This window comes from Balaenoptera acutorostrata, chromosome 19, assembly GCF_949987535.1.
Source record: "Balaenoptera acutorostrata chromosome 19, mBalAcu1.1, whole genome shotgun sequence".
Lineage (NCBI taxonomy): Eukaryota > Metazoa > Chordata > Mammalia > Artiodactyla > Balaenopteridae > Balaenoptera > Balaenoptera acutorostrata.
Genome location: NC_080082.1, coordinates 12,399,017 through 12,416,927, shown reverse-complemented (window position 1 = coordinate 12,416,927; position 17,911 = coordinate 12,399,017). Strand labels below are relative to the sequence as shown.

At 43.6% G+C, this 17,911-nt stretch overlaps 1 protein-coding gene across 4 annotated transcripts; it reads right to left on the bottom strand.

The window, feature by feature from the left end:
- Positions 1–3,446: 3,446 nt before the first annotated feature.
- KARS1 (lysyl-tRNA synthetase 1) lies at positions 3,447–17,899 on the bottom strand. 4 transcript variants are annotated; one of them, XM_007182605.2, is made up of 15 exons: positions 17,747–17,878; positions 16,053–16,232; positions 13,983–14,139; positions 12,904–13,069; positions 10,228–10,321; positions 9,706–9,892; positions 9,494–9,619; positions 7,964–8,083; positions 6,756–6,918; positions 6,468–6,641; positions 6,227–6,312; positions 5,821–5,906; positions 5,080–5,206; positions 4,275–4,418; positions 3,447–3,732 (listed from the first exon to the last, which is right to left on the bottom strand). In XM_007182605.2, the coding sequence occupies exons 2-15, from the start codon at positions 16,196–16,198 to the stop codon at positions 3,634–3,636; spliced, it is 1,875 nt and encodes a 624-aa protein (XP_007182667.1). In that variant the 5' UTR covers positions 16,199–16,232; positions 17,747–17,878; the 3' UTR covers positions 3,447–3,633. The 4 variants fall into 4 exon arrangements, with proteins under 4 accessions (XP_007182667.1, XP_007182668.1, XP_057390361.1 ...); XM_007182606.3 differs by lacking the exon at positions 16,053–16,232 and having other exon boundaries at positions 17,747–17,899; XM_057534378.1 differs by lacking the exons at positions 13,983–14,139; positions 16,053–16,232 and having other exon boundaries at positions 17,747–17,853.
- Positions 17,900–17,911: the final 12 nt, after the last annotated feature.

The following is a 17,911-nucleotide window of genomic DNA, read 5'->3' as shown; positions in this document are numbered from 1 at the left end:
ATAAGTGAAATTAATTTTAACCATATATTTTATTTAACCCAGCATATTCAACATATTTCAACGTGTAATCAATATTTTTTTATAAATTTGAGATATTTTACATTTTTTTTTTCATACTAAGTTTAAGAAATCTGGTGTGTATATTACAGTACATCTAAGTTCTGACCAGCCACATTTCAAACGCTCAATAGCCATATGTGGCTAGTGGCTTACCATATTGGACAGCTCATGTCTAAAACCTTCAGTTTTTCAGGTATAGGTAGTATAGCTGTCTTGGATAGTTCAGGAGCCTGTACCATTCAGCAGCTGTATACCTCAATTACTAAAGATGAGAGAATTCACTTTTCTTACTACCCCTCAAAAGCTAGAGAAGAAGTGCAACTTACTTGATCCCCATCTTTCTCTCTAGATCAGAGGAAAAGGGCCACAGGTCTCCTCCAAGTGTCAGGACCCTGATCCTCCTTCCTCTCTCCAACATGTTTAGTTTTTTTGTTTTGTTTTTTGTTTTTGGCCATGCGGCATGTGGGATCTTAGTTCCCTGACCAGGGATCGAACCTGCGTCCGTTGCATTGGAAGCACAGGGTCTTAACCACTGGACTGCCAGGGAAGTCCCTCCAGCATGTTTAATCTGCGACTGACTCCTTGTCTTTAAAGATTCCTGGTGGGGGAATCATCTTCCAGGGTTATCTCAGGGATTATTAGTACCACCATTTGTCTAGTTGCATAAACTGAAAAGTGAATCACCTTGTCATTTCCCTTCCCTTCACCCCCATAATATAATCCAATATATAATCCATTACCAAGTCCTGTTGAGCTTTCTCTCTCGAGTCCATCCAATTCTGTCCATTTTCATGGCAACACCCTAGTCCGAACTGCTGTTGTTTCCCTCTTGGACTGCTTGTTAACCTTGGACTTTAACCTCTTTCTGCCCAACTCCAATTCTTTTTCAAAGAGCAGCCAGACAGATGTTTTCAAAATGCAGATATGATGTCACTCCCCTGCTTAAATGCTTCAGTGGTTTCCCAGCACTTTTAAAGTGCAGACAAAGTCCCATAGTAGGGCTCACAGCCCTGTGTGACCAGCACCCTCCTGCCTCATCTGTTGGCATATTTCTTTGGGTTTTTGTATCTAGTGGTATTGGTCTTCTCCTTGTTCTTTCCTTGTCAGGGCCTTTGCACTTGTTGCCACACTATGGAAAGCCCTTCCTTCCCTTCTTTGACTAGTTAGTGCTCTATCTTCCTTCAGATCTCAGATCTGATGTCCTCAGGGAAACCTTCCTTAACTAGGTCTGTTAGAGTTTCTCAATACCCCATGGATCTCTCCTTCAAAGCATTTTGCAGAGTTGCCATTTTTTGGTTTTATTGGGATGATTTATTAAATATTTTCTTAAAGGATTTTTTTTTTAAGATTTAATTTTATCTATTTTTGGCTGTGTTGGGTCTACATTGCTGTGCGCAGGCTTTCTCTAGTTGTGGCGAGCGGGGGCTACTCTTCGTTGTGGTGCGCGGGCTTCTCATTGCGGTGGCTTCTCTTGTTGTGGAGCATGGGCTCTAGGCACGTGGGCTGTTGTTGTGGCACACGGGCTCTAGAGCGCAGGCTTAATTGTGGTACATGGGCTTAGTTGCTCTGCGGCATGTGGCATCTTCCCAGACCAGGGATCAAACCCATGCCCCCTGCATTGGCAGGAGGATTCTTAACCACTGCACCACCAGGGAAGTCCCCTTCCAGCTTTCATTCTGTTTGTCATTTTTTCCTGCTAAACCACACAGACAAGATGTCTACTGCTGCTTCAGTTCCTCTATCCCCAAGCTCCTTGAGGCCAGACAGCTGGCATCTGCCCCCAGCCTACTACTAAACAGCTCTCCAAAGATCACTTGTGACCTCATTAATCCTCGTTGCCTTTTCCAATGGTCCACATTGACGGTACAGTGGTGCCTGAAGTCCAGTCCCTTATCCTGGTGAGTTGACTTTTCATTATTAATTAACACCACCTTGCTGAAGGATGTACCATATGATGTGTTTCTTCTGAAATACCACCTGGTCATCTAACCTGCACTGCCAAGTGCTCCTGGAGCCTATGTTCAACACCAGCAAGGAGTGAGGTGCTCAGCACTCCCTGTAGTTCCCAGTTAGGTAATTCTGGGTGCTTAGATCATTTTACCAGCCGCAAAGTAAAAAACTGCTCTGTGAAAGTAGACTGGCAACTCCCAAGCCGAGACGCTTGCAGAGGTTTTGCTGAAGTGCAAAAGACAAGTCCTTTGTTCTCTCGTTGGAGAAAAGTTTCCCCCAGCTGCCTCCCTGTGTCATGGGCTCTCTTTTAATAGCAGGTCCCCAGCCATACCCTTGTCACATTCTTAGCTCAATTGAACTGTGCTGAAAATGAGAATACACCAGACTCACTATTCAGCATCCTATTCACTCTTCCCACCCAATGTCTAACAAGCATGTTAAATTTAATTATGTCCAAAACCAAACACTCAACCTTCCTTCTCAAACCTGCACTTCCTCAAGTTTTTTCCATCTCAAGTCAATGACAACTCTACTTTCCAGTTGGTCAGGCCCCAAACCTTGAAATTATCTTTGATTCCTCTTCTTACAACCCACATTGACAGCAGATTCTGCTGACCTCAGGAACACAGGCAAAGTCCAATGGCTCAATCATCACCATCTCTTTACACCACCCAAGGCTAAGGCATCATCACTCCTCAGCCCACTGCTGCAGTGCAACTGTCTCCCTTTCACTCTTGCTTTCCACATGCTAACTAGAACAATCTTTTAAAAACACTGCTCAAGGGAACTTCCCTGGTGGTCCAGTGGCTAAGACTCCGTGCTTCCAATGCAGAGGGCATGGGTTCAATCCCTGCTTGGGGTATTAAGATCCCACATGCCATACGTGGTGTGGCCAAAAAACAAACAAACAAAAAAACACTGCTCAAAACCCTCCAATGGCTTCACACCCCACTCATAATACATACTCCTCTGCATGACTTACAGATGCCTGCATGATCCGGCCCCTTACTGATCTTTACTTGCTCCTCTCCAGCCATACCAGACCCCTTTGCTGTTCCTCAAAAATGCAGCCTTGTAGTCTAAATCACCCCTTTTCCACTCAGATCTCTGTTTCCAGATTTCTACTTAAATGTCATCTAGAAGAGGTCTTCCCTGACCACATATGCAACGTAGCACTGCCTCCATCACTTCTATCTAAAATAGCACCTCTGGGGACTTCCCTGGCGGTCCAGTGGTTAAGACTCCGCCTTCCAATGCAGGGGGTGGTTTGATCCCTGGTTGGGGAGCTAAGATCCCACATGCCTCACGGCCTAAAAACCAAAACATAAAACAGAAGCAATATTGTTAACAAATTCAATAAAGACTTTAAAACATTCATTATGTCAGCTGTCTAATAAGATGACATTCCAAAAGTAAAAAGAGTGATGAGACAGGAGTAGAGACAAATGGTTTATTTGATAACAAGGAGTAAAAAGGAATTCTTAATTCCTCTTCTCTCTTTTGATGGCTGACATGAAATGTGATAGTCAAGTAGACAGCAACGCACACAGGAATTCCCTCGCAGTCCTTGATCTTCTGCACAAGCGCAGATGCCCAAGCCGTGCGACTTGCTGTCACTGTTTTCTAGACAGAAGTGCCGGCTGCTGTGCTTTCCAGTCCCTCAGTGGTGGCTATGTTCTCCTTCTTGTCTTCGGGTTTCATGGCAGGAAACAGAAGCACTTCCTACAGGAGAGAGAATGCATTCTGAAGCTAAGACACACTTTTTCCTGGCTATCCACCTACTCCTTTCGCCCCTCATTACTGTTATCACCAACACCCGGGCATCTGTGTTCTTTCATTTCAATTCAGTCCCTCTCAGTTACAGAGGATGGAAAAGAAGAAATGCACAGCGCTGCCTAGGGTACAATGTCAAAAGAAGGAACAAACAGAGAGATTCTCTTCAAATATGATTTCCTCAACTATAAACATGGGATAGCAACAGTTTCTACACGTCATAAGCTGACTTAAGTTAAATGAGATAATGCATGCAGATGGCTTAGCATGTTCCTTGGATCCTTAAGAAATGTGAACAATTAGTATTTCTTCTGCCTCAGGCTGAAAAACCCCCGAATTCTGTAAGGTCAGATGCTCTGCCCCTCCTCTGGTGAAGTCCCCTGTAACTTCTCTGCCTGCCCCTCCTCCTAGCCCAAAGCCCTCTCTTTAGGCTCCAGGCCCACCACACCCCGCTTCCAACACAGTGGTGCTCCTTCAGGGTCTCCTCATACCTTGATGTTATTGGAGTCGGTGAGAAACATGGTGACGCGGTCGATGCCCATGCCCCAGCCACCTGTGGGGGGCAGCCCGTATTCCAGGGCAGTGCAGAAGGTTTCATCTATGAACATGGCCTCATCATCGCCAGCAGCTTTGGCCTGGAAGAGGAGAACCACACAGCGACGTTGTTCTAGGCTGCGCTCTCTCAGCGTCTGAGTGAGCACGTGAAAACGTCCAGAGGCAGTATCGTTCCAGGGATGCTCTGGACACCCAGCACTTGCTGGGAATTGGTTTCCCAGTAACTCCAGGATGGAGCCATTTCTTTCAAAGACCTGGAGGTCAGGACTGATGAATTCTACCTCAGAACACATGCAAATTTCTCTGCGAAATGAAAATACTTCTACTGCCTGGGGCTCTTCAAGTCCAGTGAAACGCATTTTCTTTCAGAGACTCTGATGATTCCCAACAGTCTTTCTCCCACTTCCTGAACCACCCATCAGTGGCAGTGCTAGTGTAGGCAGCCTGTGAGTGCTTTGGCTTCTCATCCTCACGCCACCTCAATAAATGTACCATCTAAGAAAAATTATGTTCTTGTCAAGTGTCACACTCCTCAAACAGATATTCATGCCTAAGCTCCATTTATATAGAAATTCTAGGGCCAAAACTAGTCAAGTTCTCCATCTTGAAATGTGACTTCCTCCAGTGAAGCCTGTGGCTTTCATCCTTCATTCTGCTGAAGTCACCAGGAGTTGCAGACAAGACACAGACCAGGGTTAATGCTGATATCGTCTGGTGAGTGGGCACACATTCCTTCCTTACCTTGGCCTGTTCTTCAAAAAGCTGCCGCTGTCGCATAGGGTCATTCAGCTCAGTGTAGGCATTGCATATTTCCTTTTTCATGACAAACAGCTCAAAGCGTTCAGTCAGACCCTCTTTAGAGCGGTGCCTGGGGACAGGAGACCAAAGGGGAGGGTGAATATGCAGGTTCAGTAAGAACATCTGGTACAAACAAGAATTCCTGAAATCTAGTTGACTCAAAATTGTACTGATTGTGACCCAAAGCCTGCATGCATCCTTGGCACCAAATCACTTGGTACACTAGTGAGGAGGGTTAGAGACAAAGAACCTTTAATTATCTTCACAACAGGCATGTGTGGTAGACTGATACACTGAACCATACCCCCTGTATTTATGCCCTTCTGTAGTCCCTGCTACACCGAGTCTGGGCTGCCCATATGACTTGCTCTGGCCAATGGGACATCAGCAGAGGATTGATATGTGTTTGCACCTCAGGATTTATTCTTTTGGAATGCTTCCACTTGGAACCCTGGCTACGCTGCCAGAGAGGCCCCAGAGGATGAGATCCCATGTGGAGGAGATGCAAGGTGCCCTGGCAAAGTTCCCAGTTGAAAAAAGCCACTTGAGTTACCCTAGCCAACACCACGTAGAGCAGAAAGACTACCCAATGAACCCACAAACTCTTGAGAATAAACTGTTTTATGCCGCTAAGTTCTGAGGTTATGCAGCAACAGGTAACTGCAACACCGTGCTTTATCTTACCATTTGGCCAGAGGACTCATTATCTGCGGGTGATCACAGATGAATGTAGGATTGATGCACGTCACTTCCAGGAACTCCCCGACAAGCTTAAGGAGAAGCAGAGTTAGAGAGCCCTTCTAAATGGCATTTTGATCATCTCCGCCTTGGTGGTAGAGGCCTCGGACCCTAACCCTATACCTGATGCTATACGGGTTTATCCTAAGCTTCTCAATGGTTGGTAATAAGGTAACGAACATAACTATTTGGCACAGAGCTTAGTACAGCAGGAATTCAAAACTTGTTTTCTCAGTAGAGCTTTCCTGTGAAGCTGTAGAAGTTCATTCTCTACAGTGGAGTTCACCTTCATAGGAAGTAGGGGGCGTTACCACTGGATGAGGGCATGTACTAGAAGTGCACGGCCTTTCACCTTATCAAGGAGCCTGGCTGTGGTCCGAGGTGGAGGGCATTCAACAGCTTTTGCCACACAGATATCATCTAGAATTTTGCGAGTTTCTGTAATACAAACATACAAGTTAGGACAGCAGACATCACACTACCCCATTAAGAGGTAATAAAGAGAATAACATGGGAAATTCTAGCCCTGACCTAATCTAATTCAGAGCTGAACAGGAAGGAGGGCCCTACAGTGAAGGAGTGCATCACTTTACCTTCGGTTTCGAAGAGGTTAGTTTCTGGCAGTTTCATGCCCAGGGCTTTCTCAAGCTCTTCTACCATGCTGATTTTCCGGAAGGGTGGGGTGAAGTCAATCTCACAGGCTTGGCCCTCTGGGCCATCTGGATGATAGGTGACCTTGTAACTGCCTGTAATGTGTTTCACCATCCCTGGGAAAGAAATGTGTCATTTAAAGAGGACCAACAGGAAGTCCAATTGAAAGCGGCACACCAGCCCTGCAGACTTTCTTTGTAGTGAAAGACAAAGGGAGCAGGAGGGGTCACCTGAAATCATCTTCTCTGTGATTTCCATGAGATCATGATAGTCTGCATAGGCCATGTAGAATTCACAGGTGGTGAACTCAGGATTGTGAGTCAAATCAATTCCTTCATTCCGGAACTGGCGTCCGATTTCATAAACCCGGTCAATGCCACCAACCACCAGCATCTAATAACAACACATGGCCATGGTCATGGCAGCTAATCTTGTCTTACTGGCTAGGGGAAGTGTCTGTCTACAAAAGCTGTAACTTGGATTTCACAGTTCAAGGCATGCTTTCAGGTCTCTACCCAAATGCTGAGTGCCCTACTCTCTTCAGGCCTTTGTGGACAGTCATCATTCATTCTGGCTGTCCAGAATCACTGAACTATCTTCCTTTGTCTGGGGTGTCCCCCATCTTGTGAGTGTGAGCCTCCCCAAGAAAGAAGCCTCTTTTGGTGTTAGGATGTAGGCATGTGACCTAAGTTCCCCAACCTGTGAGACTTCAACACGCAAAGATGATGCAGGTATTGCACAGAATCCCTTCTGGTGAAGGGGGCCAGAGATATCTGGCTTATAGAGGTAGTAACCGCAGAAGTCCCAATGGCAATGACCTGTGCCTAGTGCCAAGCTTATGAGCTGTGGTAACTGCCCTGACTGGAAGATACTGGGTTCTTCATGGGAATAGCTCAGTGATATGATTCAGAATCATTCCTAGTTGTGTGGTCTCCAAGCCTGATTCTCTGATCTTCCTGGAAATTGTGAGCTTGCTTATATATTCGAATACATTTTTTTTTTTTTTTGCTTAAACACCATTAACAGGCTTTGTCATTTGCAAGTAAGAATCTCAAATGACACATCCTTCAATATTTACTCTGGTGATTTGAGGATATTTCCAACTTTCAGACAGAGATTCAACTCATTCTTCTACCAAAGACTAAAATCAAATTTAATCCAAGGAGGATTATAAACTTAAAAGTATTATGAGATTATGGGAAACAAAGTATGTTAGGAGGATCTGTACACCTAGGAAAGATACTCCCTTTGCACTATAATGCTCTACTGATCCTATAGGTAAATTCCAGAAATGTAACACTCAGAAGCCTGACAATTTAGAATACTCTCCTGGTTGTTCTACCCTCAATGTTCCTCTTATTTCTGACTGTACCTGTCTAGCCAGTATTTTTCAGCCTCCTACTTCTCTAAGGACACAGGGCATCTTCTTATTGACTACCTTATGGTAGAGTTCTGGAGCAATCCTCATATATAAATTCATGTCCAGCTCGTTGTGGTAGGTGATAAAAGGCTTGGCCACAGCTCCCCCTGGGATGATGTTCATCATGGGAGTTTCAATCTAAAAGAGAAGAAAAACATTTAGTTCACAGACAGAGGTCCTCAAACTAGAGTTCTTGGGAATGGCTCATGCTTTGAATGTGATAGTGTAAGCCTACTATATCCCAAGTAAAAGTTAAGTTCAATAATAATGTGTAGGTGCTTGACAAAAAAAGTAGAGATAGCTTGATTTTCTAGAATAGTGTCTCTATTAATACCAAACACCATTAACACAGTCCCATAAACTTTCACAAGCTGTTAGTGGGACTCTAAATGGGTACAGCCTTTCTTGAGTTCAGTTTGCAGTATTTATTAAAAATTCTAACTGCTTATACCCTTTGACTTATTCTACTTCTAGAAATCCATCCTACAGAAACACCTGTCCATGTGCACAAAGATGTTCACTAAAACATTATTGGAGAAAATCAGAAACTTAAACTATCAATAGGGGAAATAATTATAAAGCATCAAAAAGGAATACACATACACACATATATATGGACATGCAAAGGGCCCCAGAATATATTGTGTGTGTGGGGGGAGGTCCATTATAATACAACGTGACTTCATTTATGTTTAAAGCAAAAAATAAAACCGTTCTAAAACATTTACACTTACACACTTACACTTACCCCACCTGCCACATGCACAGGAATGGAGGTATTATAAATATGCAGAGTAAATGGTGAGGAAGGATACATATTCAAGTTTTTTTTTAAAAAAAAAATTTATTTATTTATTTATTTATCTGGTTGCGCTGGGTCTTAGTTGCAGCACGCAGGCTCCTTAGTTGAGGCTCGAGAGTTCCTCAGTTGTGGCACGCAAACTCTTAGTTGCGGCATGCATGTGGGACCTAGTTCCCTGACCAGGGATTGAACCTTGGCCCCCTGCATCGGGAGTGCAGTCTTAACCACTGTGCCACCTCAAATTCAAGTTTGGAGAGGGACATTAGCTGGGAAAAAATGAAAGGGGACTTTCAGTTTTGTTTCTATTTATTTCTTTATTGTTTGAATTTGTTTTATGGTAACATGTACTCACCTTTCTCATAAAATTAGAAAATATTGAAAAAAAATTTTTTTTTGCTCTAAAAATTTTCCTAAACACATTTTTTAAATAAGTTGAATAAAAATCAAGAAAAATATTTTTTAATGCTACAAAAAAGCAAAATGAGTTGATAACACATTGAACATGGCATTGTTAGTAGTATGTGGATGGTCCTCTACTTTGTCCATTATCTTAGAAGTCCCGTCCTACCTTCCTAATCAGGGCACTAAGTAAACAAGGTGGAACAAAGACACTGGCAAGAAAGGGGACTTTTCACTGAGCACGAAGGATACTGACACAGGATGTGCCTGTGGAGAAGGGAAGGGAAGAAGAGTAAGAGGCAAGCACAGAAGGCAGCTCATCGTGTCAGGTAAGAACTTTCCATCACCTCTAGGAATCCCAACTCATCCAAGAAACTTCTTATATATGTGATGATCTTAGAGCGGATGATAAACTTCTGCCTCACAAAGTCATTCAAGATCAAGTCCAAGTATCTCTGACGAAACCGTGTTTCCTAAATGAAAAGTAACAGATAGAAATCACTGATGTGTTTGATTCAATGGTATGATAAACCAGAGCCAGGAGGCCACGAGAAATTACCTTGTCTTTGAGGCCAAAGTGAAGATGAGGTAACATATGCAAGCAAGGAGACAGCAGTGTGATTTCATAGGGAATGATGCTCAGTTCGCCTTTCTTGGTTTTCCCAGGATTGCCCTGAACTCCAATTATGTCTCCCCGGCGCAGTTTGTTGTTAATACGAATAAATTCTTCTTCAGATTTATAATTCCTGAATAAATGGAAAACATAATTCAGTATACAATATCCCAAACTAAAACTGACCACTGGTTTACTGTAGAACCCTCACTAAAGTGTTAATGTGTACCCAAGAAGAATCTCAGATTCAAGGTCAACCGTTAAAAAGTATTATCTTTTATTTTTAACTGCTCCACAACCCAAGATCAGTCTTTATTCTCCAGGTGACCAGATGGCCCTTTTATTTTCCCAACCATATACCACTCCCTTTAATTTCCAATGGGAAAAGAAGACTATATGGGCCTTTTTCCCCAGTCATGTTGCTCTGGGCCAACCTAGAAAGGCCTGTAACTGGGTATTTCTATATACCTGGAATTGGCCATGACTTGCAACTTGACCCCCTCTCCTCGAAGGTCATAGAAGATGAGCTTTCCCCCAGAAGCTCTTTTGGCATGGATCCTACCTAGAGAACAGCAAAAATAATGACAGAAGCAGAAGCTATTTCATGATATCAGTGCCAAAAAAGCTCCCTCTGCAGTTTTTACATCCAGGCAGAATATAAACTAGAACAATTTGATTTTAGCCTGAGGCCTAAGCCCTGCCATTTTCTTCATGACAACGTTGGCTCCCCATTTAAACCAGTTAAAAGATGTGCAGAAAGATCTGGCTTTTAAAGGTGTTCAATGGATTCCTGGAATGTTGATGGCAGCATAGCTGTGGGATCTTCCTAAATCCTCACATAAAAATAGAAAGCACAAGGACTTCCCTGGTGGTCCAGTGGTTAAGACTCTGTGCTCCCAATGCAGGGGGCCTGGGTTTGATCCCTGGTCAGGGAACTAGGTCCCTCATGCTGCAACTAAGACCTGGTGCAGCCAAATAAATAGTTTAAAAAAAAAAAAAAAGAAAAGAAAGCACAACTAGACAGGCAAGTCCAAAAAGCCATGGACAAAATTTACAACAAAATTATGTGGGAAGATATTCCCAAGAATCCCCAAATACAAGCGCTGGGGAAAACCACTAAGGGCCCCAAGACCTCTATATGGGAAAAAGCTATGGGAAGCAATGGAGTCTCTGGCAGGTCTGAGAACTGGAAGTCTCCCAAAAAGCCATAGGTATTCACTGGAAAATGTGGCAGGGCTAAGTGGAGGACAGCAGCGGACACTGGGAGGATAGCAGCTTACTGCCATACAAGTGAGTATAGTGGGCTGCATTAAGAAGGTCTAGGGGATGAAGTCCTTTAGTGTAGCCCCCAAGAACTCTCTAAATTTAACAGCAAGGGATCTCTCCTAGGACAAGGCCCCACAAAATTGAACAAGACCAAGAAAAAAGAGACAAAGGAAAGAGAAGGTCCAACAAAAGCGAGAAAGGAGAAGAGCCTGAAAATCCCAGAAAGGAAGCTGCTGTATTTCTGAATGCTCCACAAAAACAACAGAAGAGGGAGCTCAGTGAAGTTGAAAAGCTATCTAAACCAAGCTTCCTTTTAACATTGAAGAAAATTAATCTCACATGAAAATAAACAACATAAAAGTAGTGAGGTCAAATATCAAAGTTATTAAATTAAAAAAAAGAGAATAAGGAGAATAACATCACCACAGGCAACAAAAGCACTCGAGAAAGACATGCTCAGGAAAAGCAAAATATTCTATTGCATGAGCTGAAAGACATTAAGAATATGACACAAAATGTGAAAGAACACAAATTAGAACTAGAAGAAACTAAGAAATGAGATGACACGTTGAAAAAATTAGAAATAAAGGAAAAAATCATCTCAGAAATGAAGCCTAAATTAGAAGGAAATAAGAGTGAATAAATACAACAAATAATGTCTTAAGAGAACTACACTGGAAAGGAGGATACAATTTAAAAATCAAAGTACAAAAAAAGAGATAAAAAGGAGTCCCAAACATAAACCTAAGCAAGAAACAGAATACAAAAAAATTATATTCAAGAAAAATGTCCAAAAAAAAAAAAAAAAAGACTTGAGAATACATATTTAAAGGGCACAGGGCTTCCCTGCTGGCACAATGGTTAAGAATCCGCCTGCCAATGCAGGGGACACGGGTTCGAGCACTGGTCCGGGAAGATCCCACAGGCCGCGGAGCAACTAAGCCTGTGTGCCACAACTACTGAGCCTGCGCTCTAGAGCCCGCAAGTCACAACTACTGAGTCCTCGTGTCGCAACTACTGAACCTCATATGCCTAGAGCCCGTGCTCTGCAATAAGAGAAGCCACCACAATGAGAAGACCATGCACCGCAATGAAGAGTAGCCCCCGCTCGCCACAACTAGAGAAAGCCTGCGTGCAGCAACGAAGACCCCAAAAATAAATAAATAAAATGAATAAATTTATTAAAAAAAAAAAATAAAGGGCACACTGTGTACCTGAGAATACTGACCCAGAATAACTAACATCAAGACATATTTTAGTGAAAACACTGGACTTTAAAGAAAAAGAAATTTGGGGGGCATTTAAGTATTGGCAGGGGTTCTCTCTGGGTGGTGGGATTATGGGTAATCAAACTTTTCTTTCTTTGCCTTTCTGAATGTTTCAACATTCTAAATTTTCTACAACTAATAATTTTATATATTTTTTGGGGGGGAAGGTATAAACGAAGGACAGGATTTAATTGTCTCTTAAATTAAGGAGAAGATCCCACACACGATAGTAAACTCCAAAATAACAGTGCTCTAGAAAAAGAGCCTAGTGTAAAGTAGTCTAGGAACACAGATTGCAGTTTTTAGGAGCTCAGGGCCATGGCTCCCACTGATGAAGGGAAGTCCTCTAAAGGACTATGAATGAGTAGCAGCGTCAGGCCAGGAGTCCCCCACAGAGAATGACCCTTCCTCTGTAGCATCACCACTGGAATGTGACCTCATGCCTCAGGGCTGCTCTGCTTTCTGTGGATAGACATCCTGGTGCCATCTCTAGTAATGTAGCCTCAGACTTAAGCTTTTTGAGAGCAAGACCACCCCAGACCTTCCTTTGTGCAACTGGAGAGGCCTGCCTGCTGTGGGAGCTCAGCAAACTGCCAGGGAATCTTCCTACCTGCCACCTTTAAGGTGATGTCAGTCAGGTGGTCCCCAGGCTGCAGGTGACTGTATTCTTGGATAAAGTGAGTGAGCGAGATGTCGACGTGGAACTTGTGTGGGTATGGGTCTTCCCCATTGACCTTCAGCTGGTGGACTGCCTGGCTGCGGATTTTGAAGTATTGCTGTTAAAAACAAAAAACAAAACAGCTTTTGAGAAGTTGAACCTGGTCAGACCAGAGGCCTGTCTAGCGGAGTTCTGTATTCTGCCTTAGAGGGGCCCCAATACAGTGAGGTTTCTTTAACCAACCCCCTCTGCATCCTTGAAATCACAGGCTTGGAATATGGAGAGAGATTTGCACTTAAATATGCAGGGTGGCCAGATCCACAGCTGGGAATAAAGGCCAGAATTCCAAAATACAAGATTCAACAAAAAGAAAAATCATGTCTCTGCCTAAAATAATGTTTAATTGGTACAGATGGCCCTGGTTACCACTTTTGTAGACACATCTGCATGGTGAGTCACTTATCTTGCTACTTTCCTGCCCCTGGCCACACACCAGACTTTTTCCCCAAGGCAGGCGCATGGGCCTGGAGGGTGTGAAAAAGGAATATTCTATATCAGGGGTCAGCAAACTTTTTCTGATGCAACTACTCAACTCTACTGTAGTGTGAAAGCAGCCTCAGACATATGTAAACAAATGGGCATGGCTGTGTTTCGACACAATTTTATTTATAAAACCAGGGAGGAGGGATGGGGGTAGTGGTGGCTTTGGCCTGTGGGCCACAGTTTGCCAATCTCTGGGCTAAAGTAAACCCCAGCCCACCTTTAGGGAGACATTTTCTCTGGGGCTGCTATAAGGCCCAGCTAGCTCCAAGGAAGATCAGTCACTTGGAAGTACTGGATTCTCCCAAATATCTGTAAGTAGCCAACAAGAAAAATGCGCAGGGCCTGTGCCTTTAACCAGATGGAGTGGTGGGCCCACCCTCATCCATCCCTGTGCCTGTTTCAGTTCCTATTTATCTCCTTAATCACTGGTCCCAAGGAATCTGCCATAATCCTCATTAGAAGCTTCCCTATGCCCAGCCAGGACTCACGTTTGGGTCCAAGCTCTCCTCCTCCGCACCCACACCATTATCAGCAGTGTGGTTGGTGGCAGCAGCGGCCTGGCTTAGTTGTTTCTCACTGAGCTCCTTCTGCTTGGCCTCTTTCTCTGCTATTTTCTTCTCAGCTTTCAGGCGTCTCTTTAGCTCACTGTCAGGAAGATGAAAATGTTCAACGTGACAGGTGCCTGAAGAGTCCTCTATGTTCTGCCCCATAGCTACTTATCAAAAATATGAATAACCTGGGGAAACACTCATGCCCAGTTCTACATGCCCACTGTTAGTTTCTCAGTCACTGAACTCTATATGTGAAACAGACAAGGGAAAAAAATAAACTTAGAATAAAGATGTGAAAGATCTTTCTCAGTCTCTTTTTTCCAGTCTGAGGTCCTTGGCATTAGATCCCAACTAAAATCAAGATAGACAAGGACAAAGAAAACCCTACATATTAATTTATATTTAGAATAGGAAAAAAGGTTTTCCAGAAAGTCAGCAAGATAGGCTTTTCTCAAGCTAATTGGGCTTGGGAGCTCCTTGAGGCCAGGGACTGAATCTTAGTTGTTTGGATTTCTCTGCAGAAGATGAAGTTCCTAGAGCATCAGATCTGATGTGTGATAAGGCGACATCTCTACCTTTGTCTGTCATCTCTCTCCCCTCCCGAAAGGAGTGGGTTAGTCTGGGGTGGGGTGAGGAAGAGGTGGCTCTTCAGAGTTCAGGGAGACACTCCACTGACAATCTCTCCCCCAGCATTGATCAATGCATTGACAATGGCCCTCAGCATTGGCCTCACTCTCCCCAGTGCAGCCTGACTTTGACAACAAATTGGGTAGAATAGTGTACAAAGCAGCACAGCACAGGGGATAATATACCATCTTTGGAGCCAGACTGCCTGGGGCTAAATCCTGACACACCTACCTACCAATTAGGTGACTTTGGGCAAGTGACTTAATTTCTCCTGTAAAATAATAATAGACACCCTCCTCCCCAGATGTTGTGAGGATTGAGATAATGTACATAAAGAGATGACCCCACCCCTAGCATTTTAGTAAGCATGCAAATGTGAACCATTCTAGGTATCCCTCACTATCTTAACCCTTCACACTCTGCCTCAAGGACAGAAATTTTACAGATGTGGATAAATTTCTTGTCAAATCTCTCACTATTCAAACTCTTGATACTCGTCACCTGAGACTCAAAAACTAAAGCGATTGGTACAACTTGGTTTAAATAATTTGAAAACTTGCTATCTGAACCCAGAAACCAAACAGATTTGGGTAGAGAGGGATACCCTCATTATTCAAATAGACTTGATCATTCTTTTAAACCACCAATGTTAACTGAATATCCTGTCATAATGAACCATGGCAAATGATCCTTAGTCAGGCTTGCATACTGTTTGGCTTCAGGGTGCATTTTAAATTATCTATGAGTTTAGAGTAACTCAATTAAAAAAACTTAATTGGAGATTTGAAATGATTATCTTTTAAGTAAGAAAACTGACTCTAAGGGCCTCAAAGTAAGTGTCTCTGTATATAATCTGTTTTGTAGCAGTTGTGAAGCCACCTTTCTAGAACAGTGTGCTAGACTTATTGTGCTGTCATTCAGTCAGTGGGCATCGAAGCCTCTCTGGTTCTTCCTGGCATTAACATAATGAACTTGTTTTCCATTCAACTGGCTGTTGTCCTTTAAATCAAATCAATAATAAGGATAATCCAAAAAGGTCCTAGGAGTAAGAACTAAGACTAGAAACCAAGTTAATCTCAGGAGCAAAGAAATTCCAGAAAGACAGGAAGGGAAAATAACCTGCATTAGAAATTCTTTATTCATAAAGGGTTCTGTTCTCAGCACTGTTCTAGAATAAGACCTAAAAGTCATCTCAAGAATCTATGGAGTGAGAATTTCAATTTATTAAAGAGAAACTGAGAAAGGACTATTGGTTTTGGTAGGTAGCAGGGTTGCTTCCTTATCAAGTCCAAAGACTTAGCCAGAGGCTTAACAGATAAGAAACTAAGTAAGGGAAGGATTTTTGCTCCCAGAGCAATAAAGAAGGTAATGGGCACCAACCTTCTTTTATCAGAAAGTGGCTTGTCCTTGTGAACCGTTGTGAAAGGAGCAAGTTGACACAGGCGCAGCTCCCTCTGCCCCCACTGTGCCCAGGAGGTTTGGCGCAGGGACCCCCTAACAAGCCTTACAGCCGCTTGCGTCAACATGGCAGATTACCCTGGAACTAATGATTACCACCACCTAACAGGAAACACAGAGATGTGGTGTCAGATGGGACAGACAGTACACATACTCCCAGCCAGCACTCCTACTCTTACGGGTTGGGTGCGGGGAGAAGGCGAGGTTACACAACCTTTTAGTGTCCCATTTTACATAAGACCCTCTCAACTGACATCAACCCTGTAACACTCACTGTGCTGCAAATGTAACTGACAATGTTCTCAGTCCTGGTTATGGTAAGATGGTGCTTATCTGGGGTCAACAGCAAGTCAGTCAATGGTTTATGGGTAGAAATGATCACAACAGTCTAGAAAATGGGAGTGTTTCTGAAGCCCCTGATATGTAGTTTCTCTCTTGGTGATGAAATACCTGTCCACAAAGATGGCAATGGGAAGCATACAAAACGTCACCATCAACTGCAAACTCTAGAGGAAGCTAAAAACAAGCCACACAAAAGCACCTGAATCAAAGACAAGCCTTGTTTGGAGCTCCAGGAACGAGGAGGAAAGAAGAAATTCAGAAAGAGTTTTAGACTACATTAAATTTATACATTAACACTGGAAGGCAACAGAATGACAGAGATCATGTTCTTTATTGCCTTAAAATAAATGTGGCCTTGAATGAATCACCTGGCAGGCAGCCTATCTGTTTTTAAACTTGGAGAAAATAACTGGCATACAATGGTGCTCACTAAAGATTCACACCAAGGAAGTTCCAAGAACAATTAAGAAACAGAACTAAAAAAATGCACTAAAGCAGGCATTATATGCAATAAACTAACTTCTCTCCGATGCCTCTGGAACGGTACTATATTTATGTACTATCCTTAGGAGTACTGAGGAACTAGTCACTCAGATCATTACCTGTGTTCTATGAAGAACTCCGGTTGAGAAAGAGTGTAGTATTAAGAGAATACAAGACACAGTCAGTGAAAGGGCGGCTAACCTTAATTTATTTATATTTACCTTCATACTCCAAGGATTTGGGGTGATCAACAAAGATATAGCCAGCAGTGCTAAGTGCAGTTCGGTGTACCCGGCTAAATAAGACAGTCCCTACTGCCAGACATACTCACAATGCTCTAACCCATATGGATAGGTGTACGACAGTTTTAGAACTGATCCCTTTAATACAAAGGGTTCAGAATGGCTTTTGATACATAAAGTTCGAACGTTGAAGGTGCTTCTGAAAAGCTAGGGTATTTAACATTTCTCCACTTCTTTACCGGGGTGTGGCACAGTAACGCATTTCTCGGAGAAAAGGGAAGGAGTAAATTTCGCTTTTCTCTGTCCCCGCCCAGTTCTCCGCATTCTTACTCCACGAGTACGAGAAGGAGGAAGGACCCAACCAGCGGGGGGCCCCGGGCATCCTGGGGGCTGTAGTTTCGGGGCGCAGCGACTACGTCCCAGCATGTTCATACCCACGAGAACCGGCAGGAAGGCCCCAGGCACAGCCGCCTCGGCCGGAGCCTCGAGGCGCCTCCTAGTTCAGACTCTCCGACAGCAAAGGTTTTAATGACCTGCCGCGACACTTACTTTTTGCTCAGTTTCGGCTCGCCGTCGTCCACTCTAACTTCAGCCCCCTGCACCTCAGCCATCTTCCCAGAAGGCCGGAGCTCATGAGGACGAGGGTCGCATGGCAATTTCCAGGTCACGCTCAGAAGCCCCGCCTCTTCCGGGGCAAGGGGGTGGGCATTGCTT

Coding starts and splice junctions, on each gene's coding strand:
- KARS1 (XM_007182605.2), bottom strand. CDS start 16,198: ATGTTGACGCAAGCGGCTGTAAGGCTTGTTAGGGGGTCCCTGCGCCAA. Junction 13,070..13,982: donor AGGAGAGCTTGGACCCAAAC/GTGAGTCCTGGC, acceptor TGTTTTTAACAG/CAATACTTCAAAATCCGCAG. Junction 6,313..6,467: donor TAACCTCTTCGAAACCGAAG/GTAAAGTGATGC, acceptor TTTGTATTACAG/AAACTCGCAAAATTCTAGAT.